The sequence below is a fragment of the Lagopus leucura genome, unplaced genomic scaffold (assembly GCF_019238085.1).
Source record: "Lagopus leucura isolate 7727_CA_CO unplaced genomic scaffold, USGS_WTPT01 Super-Scaffold_100001, whole genome shotgun sequence".
In the NCBI taxonomy this organism is placed as follows: Eukaryota; Metazoa; Chordata; class Aves; order Galliformes; family Phasianidae; genus Lagopus; species Lagopus leucura.
In genome coordinates, this window is record NW_024962262.1 from 59,374,010 (window position 1) to 59,386,304 (window position 12,295).

At 38.9% G+C, this 12,295-nt stretch overlaps 1 protein-coding gene across 3 annotated transcripts in view; it reads right to left on the reverse strand.

Annotated features, from left to right (window-relative positions):
- Positions 1 to 1,644: 1,644 nt before the first annotated feature.
- SCML2 (Scm polycomb group protein like 2) overlaps positions 1,645 to 12,295 on the reverse strand; it is a 76,401-nt gene continuing 65,750 nt past the window's right edge. For 2 of the 3 annotated variants that reach the window (XM_042868318.1, XM_042868316.1), the window contains 4 exons: positions 11,674 to 11,787; positions 6,563 to 6,844; positions 5,693 to 5,856; positions 1,645 to 4,181 (listed from right to left, as the gene is read on the reverse strand). In XM_042868318.1, the coding sequence (XP_042724252.1) occupies positions 4,056 to 4,181; positions 5,693 to 5,856; positions 6,563 to 6,844; positions 11,674 to 11,787 (686 nt within the window). In that variant the 3' untranslated portion in view covers positions 1,645 to 4,055. The remainder of the gene's footprint in view (positions 4,182 to 5,692; positions 5,857 to 6,562; positions 6,845 to 11,673; positions 11,788 to 12,295) is intronic. The other variant, XM_042868317.1, reaches the window with a different exon arrangement.

A 12,295-nucleotide genomic window follows, 5' to 3' on the forward strand; every position in this document is an offset into this window, starting at 1 on the left:
GCCGAGTGGTATTTCTGTTTTTCCCTATAGCACCACTTGCTCTACAGCTTTTCTGAAGTCATTACTTCTAGTCACTATTTTAAGTCTATGGGAAAAAAAGCTTTTAGAAATCAAATAGGTTCAGAGCAAGCGGCATAAAAGTTACACACAGTGGTGTAGACAAAAATCACTGAGCAGGCTTAAGATAATTTGTGATAATGAAGAACAGAAAGAAAACCAGCTCCAACTGGAAAAAGAATGGAAAAATAATATAACACAAATCATCCTAAAGCAGTGAGTATCTCTGCTTCAAGTTGGCTAGACACAGGCTGCTCCCCTACTTGTGGATGTTGGGCCATTTAAATTAAAAACCACTTATAGTACAGATTCATATATACAAATATATGAATAAACTTGCATTACTACCTCATTTTTAGTGGAAAACATAATCCCAAGCTCGCCCACTGGAAAGTTATGTGAACAGGAGAAAGTGACTCTCTGAGTTAAGTAGGAAGATAACCTATTAATTCCACAGTGTACCATGCTTCAACTCTCTCCATTTTACCTCCAATTAAAGAAAAGACAGGCATGAATAACCATAGTGCTTCATTTGTCCAGGTTCAGGGTTCAGGACTGTAGCCATCCTTACTTGAGGGATCATCGTTACCCTAGATAAAGGAATATTTGAGCTATTCAAAAGTAGAGCTTTGTGCATCGCGTGCAGGACATGCATGATGACGTCTGCAGACTCCCATAAAACTGCCATTAGAATAACAGAGAAGGTTAGTGCAGCTTTTGGGCAAACTCTCCCTGGGCAACTGAAAAGGAAGCAGAGTTTCTACAAACACTATGAGCAGGCAGAAGAACATCTTCCCCTGTAACTACCAGCCGACATAAAAAATGATGTGCCTTTATTAAAGCAACAAAAAATGGGGGAAACATTCCATCCTTTGAGCCAATACTTACAACGCAACATTGGTGTCTTTTACTGTTCTTCATGAGTTGTGAGAGATGCTGCTCCTCCTGGAGAAGGAGCACTTTAATTTCAGATAGAAGAGACCTTACCGCACACTGACAAGTCATAGCACAGTCTCGCAAGACTCTAAAAGTTGCAGATTCAGCTGGTAAACTGGTGAATCCCCACTGATAGAAAAGTACCTCAGAGAACGCACCACACATTGTTTTGTATTGAATAGGCACCAAAAAGATATTTGCTGTCCCTTGAGCAAGGTCAGTCGCAAAATGCCTCCAGACTGTCGTTACTTCCATGTTCCACGATTCGTCTGCAAACTGTTTGTGTTACCATTAGCCCAATTCACATTACTTTTCAAATGCAGGCGGATCACTGCAAACGGGCATCAGAATAACAGACTTCTCTGTAACACAAACAATAAAACCTAAAGTACATGAAGTTCAAACCCACTGGCACTGACTGCTTTATTTTAAATCGCTCCATCTGAACGCAGCACAGTGTTTTAGTTTTTAGCCGTCTCTCCCCCTTGGTGATTTATATGGGAATTCTGTAAACTGTAAGCAGCGGTATGCTGTATTCAAAACTGAAGAGATGAATATATTCCTAAATCGTTATTTTGAAAGCACAGACCAACCAAAGTTCAAATATGAACTGCTTGGCATAAACAATGTTGGAACCATGTTATCCTTCGGAGTGAAACTTCCTCACGTCAGATGTTTACACGAGCTGTCCAGACCTGCCCAGTGCCAGATAAGAGCTACCCCTGCCTACGCAGGCACTGCTTACACACAGTGTCAAGACGAAACGCGCAACAATGAACAAACCATTTTATTTTTGTTGATGGGAAAGAGCATCCCATTGAAAAGAAAGAATGAAAAATATATTCTGCTAGAACACACGGAACGCTTGAATCTCATACTACAGCACGTGGTGAAATTCTGGTATTGTAACCCCCCCACCCCCCATGCACACGGGTGCCCGCAAAGCCTTGAACAAATATTTATACCCATAATAGTGCCACGTATAAAAAGTTCATTTCATAGAGGCCAAACTGAAATTTTAAACATCTTTGTTTCTCCTCTGCCAACGGCAACGTGAAAAAATGAAAACTGTTTAGTTAATTGTATGAGCAGTACTTCTTTTTACACTGAAGAACTCTGAACTTCAGCATAATAAATCATGGTGGAAGTAAGGTTTAAACAACATACTCAACATGCGGGGCATGATGTTTTTCTTAATATATAACTGGGACTTTCATATGGTTTTTATCAATGATCAAGTCAGTATTTTCCAAACACAAAGAGAAAATATTCTGCTTTTCCAATCAATGCTCTGACCTCTTCCTAATATTCAGAACATGCTTGTATTATTCATCTAAGCACACACGCACCACAAAAGATATGCAAAACAAATCAATATAGATAACCTTTTGTGTCCAATGTCTAGCAATGGAGTAATAAAAACAATCCTCAAAGCCCAAATTAAAATTGCATTGCAGTCACTTAAACTAACAAAGCTCTTGGATGCCGGTGAGCCACAAAACACGTTATTTTGCAGCAGTATCTCTGCTGAAACCTGAGCAGTATCAGAGTATTGGTACAGCAAGGCAGTTTCAGAAAAGGAATTTGTAAAAAATACATTTTTACTATATAGCTTCATATAAAAAGGCAATAAGAAATATAATAAAACCTACCGTTTAAGGACTACACCTTCCCTACCAAATAGTTTTCGTCACTTGCACTATTACATACAGTACATTCAGTTTCCTACACAGAAGTATATTTTCTTGTCCCTGATGTATATTACAATTGGCAGTGAAAACAAACTGGTTTATTATCACCGCTGGTTGTTGTAGCTTATATAAACAGCACCAATTTTACCCTAAACAGGCTTATCCATTACACAGTGGCACTTCCTTAAAGGAAATACAAGTCTTAAACATCAGAACCAACCACGTATTTCCAGAAATATACCGGAATACATGGCTCAGTTAAGTGATGAATAACCATGAGGATTGCATAGTACAGGGATTTTGCCTGTAGGAGTAAATCTACCCTTTGATTGTTTGTCACCTTCTGACTCCAAGAATGGACAACAAATTAAACAGGCGCTAATGGAAATGAAAGTAGCACAGGACTAAAATCACTGGTAAAAAAAGAAAACAAAACCCAGGAAATTGTACAGTTCTCTCTGGCACAGTGCAAAGTACACATTAAAAACTGAATACATATGTACAGGGTGTTTGTGCATTTTCAAATACATGTAATGTGCATTTCCCCAACACGTACACGTGTATCTATAAAAAGCACGAGGACGTGTATCCATGACAAACTTAGCAAAAAGATGGAATGTTTTAAAATGTGGATGCGTTGTTACAGTGAAATCTGTCTGTTCCAGAACAGGCTGTTTATACAGCCAATGTGCTCTTCCATGAAACAGAACTATTATTGCCACCATAAATTGACAACATACCCTACATTTGTCCTCGTAACTTACGAAAGGACTGATAATCACACTTTATAAAAGCTTAGAATTGTTTGAAGCCCTCTCCTCCGTAACCCTTCCCTCCCTACACCTCCCTTCCCCCTGAACTGCTCATACAGCTATTCCCTTTATGGAAATCTATGAAGAATAATCTAGCTGAGTATTACTCTTCTGGAGAAACAGGCACTCACTGCTGAGATTAGATCTTCTATTTTCCTTGCAACGTAAAAGTTCACAGCCATCCCTGTAATAATTATTAACATCTGATGCTGTTTCTGTTTTTCCCTTTGGGATTCAGCTGTTTTGGTTCTGAATATGAACATGTTTGCTGAAGTCTGCAACAGAGAATGTGCCTTTTGGCACTGTTACCCAACCTGCCCATTACCAACTGCCTCTCCCTGCAAGCTGGCTGAAACAGTTCACTAAAACACTAGAATGCAATACATCTTTTCCCTCTACTTTCTCCTAAGGTGTCTTTTTTCACATTTTGACAGAACTTCCAGAAAATACAGATAACTTACACCAGCCAAAGACTTTTAAATAAAGGTGATGGCAGTTAACCTGAGAGCTCAGTGTGGTACACACACACACACACACACACTGCAGTGTCTCCATTCAGCTAGTACTTTCCTTGTTTAAGTCTTTCAATGTGGTAGCACAACTTCAGGGCGGGCCCCAGCTTCAGTCCCATGTATTTCATGATCATATCACTCCTCAGTAACAGTAGTGCCTTTCCATCGATTTCCTGCAGAAGGAAGAGAACAAACACAACACGACTATTTTAACAATCTGCACGCTAACACTGAAAACTACATTATATTTGTTGAGAATGCAGTAAAAAAAGCATTTACCATATACGAGGCAGTAACTTATTGCAATGTGATATTTACCCACAGCCCCTGAAAGTGAATTTATTGTAGTATTTTTACTGTATGGTTAAGGTCTGTGAGATACTAAACGAAATTACAGTAAGTAAAGGAAACTGACCAAACAGCCCCCAAAAATAGGTACCAGCTGAGAAAAAAAGTTGAATGGGTCAAGGAGAGAAAAAAGGCTGCAAAGGAAGGTCTGTGCAGTTAGAGATTAAATGATGCAAGCATGGAGGCCTTGCACTGAACCTTGAACACAGCTGTGGGAGGATTCTGGCATGCGCATGCAAACAGTCACTCAGAGGAAGGGGTTACAGACCATCTGAAGCTGTGAAATAAGACAGATCTACAGCCAGGTTAAAGCAGACAGATTGTTAGGATCAAGACTGAAGACAACTTAGTCAGATTTCAACTGCCTGGTTGAAAAGTTGCTGAAATGTGACAGTCCAAAGCTCTTAGTAGCATTACATACTGCAGACAGGCAATTAGTTCCCTAAAACACCATAAAGAGAATTATTCTGTCTTAGTTTTTTTAAACATAAACCTGACAAAACAAGCGACATTTAGTCTTGTTACACAACTAAGAATAACACATAAGACAGGAAGTTTTGTTAAAAGTTACTTTGAAATTTGCTTCTAATCCAGCTTACTGTGAAAGAGTTTAACTGTTAGTAAGAGCTGGTGCAGAATGGGGGCAAAATGCTACTAAAGAGAAAGCCAACCTCTTTTTGGAGAGCCAAATATAAAATGAAATAATGACACAGCTCTTTGCTTAACACCTTGCCATGCAAAAGCGCATTGAAAAGGGAGATCAAAAACAACACAAGGAAACCAACATTTACAGTTTATCTCCCTAAGTACAATATCTAGTTAGATCCTACAAAACTCCATATTCTTTGTCAAAACAGACAAATGTTTCAGCTCAACCTCTAAATTTTAGTATTGATGACCAAGTGCAAAGGTAACAAGGCACAGCAGCTTCTCTGCTTTGGGATAATCCATCTACAAAACAAACGGCCTTAGAGAAGTGTCACCAACAAAAGACAAGCACCCCATATTGCAGGTGAGAATGTCAGCTTCTCAAGATGTACCACAGCAACAGGGTGCCTTGGAAGCTGGCCACTACAATGTAAGAGTTCCAGTATCACACTACCTCGTACCAGCTGGAAAGCAATGCATATTATCTTAAGTCTAATGAGGTTGGAACACAGAAAAAACATACTGCAGGAGGATTTTCAGATGGAAAAATAATTTTTCAACCTCCCTGTATTACACAAGTGAGCAGTCTACCTTTAATTGGAAATGCAGTGACAGACATCGAAGTTGTATTCTAGAAGATTAATGCAATACATGACATCTAGTAGAACAGAATGGATATACATCATACATGTCTCCTGAAGAGTTCAGCATGTGGAGCTAGTGCCTGCGGATCAGCTTCTTTCACAAAACACATTACTTCCTCTATTGACCAGGTGGACGGATCCTTATTCGATATTCTTGAAGGTTCCCTCTTAAGTGAATTCAGATCTGGTCCAGTTGTGGAACTTGCAGCTTTCAGCGTAAGAATATTGTGAAAAGAAGAAGTATCACTAGTCTGTACAGGACTAACACATTTCATTTTACATATGACATTCTTGACAATAGGCTTTTATTATTCATTCTTTGACATATATTAAAATAAAGGATGTTTTATTTTCCTTCATGTATCAAACCATAATACCAAACAGTTCCATTTGTCTTAAGTACTCTCCACAACTGCAGATAATTACAACAACATAAAAACCAGCACTATGACATACCTAGAGAGATTAGTTTGACTTGTGTTTGGTTCCCGGGTCCCAAGATGCCAGTATCCGGGAAAGTGGCAAATGGAAATTCAATTGTGCAGAGGAACAGGAAGAAACCCTATATCTGTATATCAGCAATACAGAAATAATTGATAAAATGCTCAGAAAGCAAGCTGTGTTTAACTAGCACTGCCCAATCCAGCCTGTTGCAGGGTCGTCCATGACAGCAGTGAGAGGAAAGTGCAGCAGACAAGACTCCTCTGGCTTGCTCCATGGTATTAGTTCTAGCAGGCTTAAGTTCTGCATTTGAAGTTACATTAGCAAGCCTGACGTGCTTGGCAACAGCACAACATCTCACTCCATATGTAACATATTTTCTGTGGCAAAGAACTTCTTTGTTCATAACTCACGGACTTTGCATGTTCATAAAAGCTGTTACATACTTTGGAAAGTTTAGGCATATAGCATACCTTCAATCCTCCTCTGTATTCGATTCCTACTGACTTCATAGTAACTGCTGTTCCCAGCAGAGCTCAATGACAGCCGGCGCAGGATTGGGGCTGAATTTGAGGTAGCAGTCACTGGCTGAAAGGAATTCCTGTAATACGCTGCACTCCCTGAAGTACGATATTCGGTGGAATTTCGACGGGCCGGGCTTGACAGATTTACTGAATTAAGTGCAGAATCCATAGAGTCCTCAGAAAAGCGATGCTCTTTGGAAGTGCTGTTTTCTTCTATACGTAACGTTTCTGCTACAGAAAACAAAGGCATCGATCTGTTCAAAACTATGGACTTTGTAGCTTTGTTATTTAATTCCTTGCTATGTTCTCTTGAAGATAATAACGAGCTCCAAGCCTGTTAACAAATCTCCTGTGAGACAAGACTTACTGCAGAACAGTCATTCTCAAGTAATCACTGCTCCTTTACTACATTAAAAAATTTCCAGTAAAATGTCTCATAGACAAGTTTGAGACAGTCTTCCATAAATCATCTCAGCTGTACGTGTTAAATATTATGAGCAGGATGTGGACATAAGGTTTGTTTGATTTTTTTTTTCATTGTCTGATACTAGTATTAACACATGCAATCTCAGTCAAGCATTTTCATCATCTTTCTTAATGGTTACTTTCTGAGAATCTGTTCAAGAGTGCATTATGTTTATAATTTTTATAAATATAAAAAGAATTATAAAAAGAATTTTTTAACATAAAAAAACCTCTCATGGTAACTAGCAATTGTTTAATTTGTTCTACACAGTAAAGGGAATCTCTAACTTCATAAGCAAGAGGACAATTATCATCTGTAGATCTCCATATGTTCGGAGACAATAGCCATCACAAAAAACTGAAGAGACTACATGCAGAGCTGCAGAAGGCTGTAAATCCTAGACTCACATGCACACTAACACAATACACTCTGATCACAATGCTGCATCTACGCGTAGTTAAACATCAATGGGAACACCACTCCATTCTCTTGTCACTGTATGTTCTCAGCTCCACTTGCACTAGGCCAATATCTACCCTGAGGAAGAAGCTGGAAGCCTGATGCAAAAATCTGCATGAAACAAATGCTGCTTTGGCAAGAGAGTTAAGAGCTGGAAAATATAGCTAACAGGTTCACAGAAGTGTAAACTCCACATTACCATCTTGAAAATTACTCTATGAAAGTTATAAAACATATGCTAGCGGAGCAGCATATTCTTTGGGGTAACTGGTACAATCTGTGAAACAAATTCCTAGAATATGCTCTTTATTACCCTTCTTATATGACAACTTCCAATAATTTCTTGGGAAACTTCCAGAATTAAATAAAGGAAGAGTATTTTCCTCAAACAAACAAACAACAACAATAACCCACAGAGAGCTTTTTAAGCACGTTTAACTTGTTCCATTAGCAATTAGGTTCTCTCTCCTGAAGTCTGTATAACACTGGAGTTTAGTGAAGAACTTGGAGTGTATTTCACAGTTACGATCTTCAGGCAACATTATCCCAAAGTGGAACAAAGACACCCAGAGAACCGGTTCCCTTCTTAGTGAATTCAGTAAAGCGAGACATGCAAACCAGCCTAACATCTTCTCGTGGCAAAAAGAAGCTTTAAAGTCCACAAGCCCTTCTCTTTCGAGTACAATCCCCAAGACAATAGTGATAAACTTTCTAGTTTGATCTGTATCAAAAAAGCAAAGCAGTAGCTACTGAGGTTTTTGGAGAAAGCAAACTTTTATTTGTTGGCTTGAAGTAGCTACAGCAACTTGCTAAAATGAAAGCAAAAGCCATCTTTCTATAGTATTTCAAAGATACTAACTCATCATTGATAAGCACTATAATATTAAAGGAAACAAATGAGAAAGTTAGATTCAGTAGAAAATGAGACCACCAAATGAAGTCTTGGTGCAAGACTGAAAGGCAGAAGTAATACTTCAAATGGCTACAGAAAAGCACGATGAAGGAGCCCAAAACTTGTAGATTGAGACTTCATAAGTTTTTTAAAGGCGTGATGAAATACTGGAAGCAATATTCCACACCAGAAAGTTTCAACAGGAGTATTTCAGCAAATATCAGCCAACTCCATGCAATGTCTTATGAAGGAATCTTTTTATAGTAATCAAGCGGAGATCCCAAATATGTCTTTTAAACAATCATTTTATGTAATTCTTTCCATGATCTCTCAAGACATGAAGGGTTTTAAATTCACTATATTATAAAAGAATTTAATTGCATTTACTCCAACTATGTCCCTGGTTTCATTCTAATGCCATTGATCCTAATTAAGCAACAGTAAATAGGGATGGCAAAGAGAAGCTGTGCTTTGTATCCCTAGACACCAGCATTTGAGCTTAGAATCAGAAAATCATAGAATGGCCAGGGTTGGAAGGGACCCTCAAGGATCATGAAGCTCCCCCACCACAGACAGGGCCACCAATTTCCCCATTTCATACTAGACCAGGCTGCCCAGGATCTCATCCAACTGGCCTTGAACACCTCCAGGGATGGGGCATCCACAACCTCTCTGGGCAGCCTGTTCCAGCACCTCACCAGTCTCTCTGTAAAGAACTTCCCTTTGATATTCAACCTAAATCTTCCCTCCCTCAAGTTAAAGCCATTTCCCCTTGTCCTGCCATTATCTTAAACTTATCTTAACTCTTCAGGTCACATACACAAGGTGGGAGCACTGGCATACTTCACAGGGTGATCATCTTTTAAAAAAGGTGTTTCTGCTCAGCAGCTCTACTGTCCCAGTCCACCTCCCTTTCAATCCATCTAGCTTCTCTACAAACCAACCCCAACTGCAGTCTTGTAGAAGGCACAGTCAACAGGTATGAGAGCTGATTCAGAATTGGTGTGTGACAAATACAGCTTTGCAATCAGTGGAGCAATAAATGACTCTTTTCCTACCTCGACATTTGGAGCAGATGTGAGTAGTAGAGGGATGGAATGAGAACAAGTTTTTTTCTGTTACTCAGGAGGTTCCTCTGCAGAATACCTGAAATCTGGGTAGATGTATAAAAGGCCAGTAAAATGCCTTATGTTTCAAATGTAAGGGTAAAAACAGACTGCTAAAGACTGAAGGCCTTAGAAGGAATTGGACGTTTTGTTTTCTTGAAGCTCCTCTGGGAATAAGCTAGTTGTTTTGCTTCATACATAACTGCATGATGTAACTGGCTGCAGTAGTAAAGAACACTCTGTTTTCAAGGGGAAGGAGACAGAGTTGTTTCTCTTTTCCTTCTCTTATCTTTCAGAACTTTAAGAAGAAACTGTAATGGAACAGAAACGACAGCAAAATCTGCAAAACATATCTATGAGTAGATCAGAAGGAAAATGAGCAGTTTGAAAGACCCTTTCCCACAATTATTCCATTTTGCGTTCAAATGGTATTTCAAAACAACTCTTTCAAGACAACTGTGTCTCAATGGAGCCAGAACATTTCAGGGGCAGATCTTTCTTGCTAACCAGCCCATGACTGACCGCTATGAAATTACCTCCAGATTTTCCTCAGAGGACACTGCTCTAATGGGAAACACACAACACTGGAGAATACTTTGCCTCTCAAAATACACATAGTACAAACTCAGACCTCTTTTTTTTTTTTCAATCCAAGTAACGGCACTTTACAATAAACTACTGATAGTAAAATGAATTTGAAGAAATACATTGACTTCATCTATAAAAGGGTTCCGTTCCCGTATCAAAATGCTCATCAGGTTATAACACGTATGCCAACTTATTTACAGGGAGATTTCTTATAAGAGAATGCAGGTCTAAGACATCTGTTTATCTCCAATTTAAACAACTTAATTTCAGTAGAATTAAGTGTTTTACAGTTATTCACACAGTTGCTTACCAGAAATATATGATTTAATTGCACAGATGTTCTAGACCTAAACCAGGGTCTATTTAAGACAGAGAAAGCTCTGCACTGACAATTTTTATATTTCTACTGTGGTTACATCATTGAAGTTAATACATTGTATTTATATCAAATTGTAAGAAGAACCATTTTTAATAAGCTTTAACATTTTAATTTGATATTTTCTTCTGATTTAAGTGTGGCCCCATGACTTTACATAGAAAAAGAGATTATTCTGCCCACATTGAGGCTGAATGACAAAACACCAGTAACTCAAAAAAGAAGAAAAAAAAAAAGAGAAAAAAGAGAAACAAATGACTCATCTCAAAAGCCTTTGGAAACATTATGCAAATATACTGCAGCAATAGAAAGTATCTATCAGATGGGATGAGTCACATCAACAAGTTACCACGGTTTGACAAGTAGCAAAAGCAGAGTAAAACCACTCTTTCCTAAGTCTCCCTGTGAGGTTTAAGCTGACACGCTTCACTTACATTCTGAGGCTGACTACAAATCGGCACAACGAGCTACTGCACCTCTGCCACAGCACAGACAAAAGCTTTCCTTTTCCTGGAGTCAGCTGCACAGAGAGGCTGCTCTGCTCTGGTCCCTGCTGTGGCTGCATTTTATCCAACCCATTCCTGCGCTCATCTGAGTGCATGATGAGTCAGTGCAGAGAAGTAAACTGCAAATATCTCCTAGCTTTGCCAAAATGTTTTCTGTGCTTCACTGGGTCAGTTCGTCACCCCATCAGCAGGGAGGCATGGGATGCACTACAGAGACAAGGAGGCAAGGAGAGCAGGAGCAGAGCAACTTGTAGGGGCAGCTAGTCATACATTCAGTTAAATTGTACCATCAAAACACATCCTTGCTCTTACAATCATTGGCCCAAGCCAAGAGTTATTAGAGTTGCTTCCAATTTATCTCCTAATCCATTTCAAGGGAATTATTTTTGTACTAAATAGCCATACATGAAGCAGGAAGCTTCAAATGTCACCTATCTGCCTGAGTGATTTCACAAAAAAGACTGCCATGTTTAGGACAAAGACTTCTTGAACTTGCAGTAGATCGTCCATAAGCACAAAATCCATGCCACTGATCAATAAATATCTCCATTCTGAGCTGTCAAGGACTATAGGCAAACCAGAGACATACACTGTACTCACTCCTTTTGAGTAGAAATACCAAAATCATATGTAATCCTCGTATGTAATACCAACACAATGTAATCACCTTCAGACGGATGAGCATCACTCCTCGGAAGCTTAGGGGAAAGGGGAGCGGTGTATGGTGGAGAGTCCCGAGAGTATCGTTTAACACTTCCGTTTTCATGTATTTCTTCTTTTGCTGTGAAGAGGAAAGTCATCACCTATTTATTATGGTATAAAAATGCTCACAGGGAAAGTCAAAGTACAAAAGCAAAAACATACATCAAGTCATTCACCAGGTAACAAACCCATTTCACATAGAATCTGTCATTTCAATACAAACTTCAAAAGCTGAAGTAACAGCTTAGTTTATACTGTCATCATCCCAATTTCCAAACTTAGTCTACTTTCCTGAAAAGTATTAAAGCAAATGACTTTTATCTCATGAAATGAAACAAATACAACTTCTTTACTGGAAAAAAACAAAACAAAACAAAACAAAACAAATAAAAAACGAAATACCAAAACCACAATACTTTATTTTCTAAAGCAGCACCTGTAAGACTGAAACTGCATTGATGTCAAAGTTTTCTCAGCTATGGCTCCTGATAACTCTTGGACTGGGACTCGTAATACCAGCACTGCAAACCGTTTGATGGGAGACCTTGAGCATGTTATTTCCCTCTCACTCTATATACCCCCAGAGT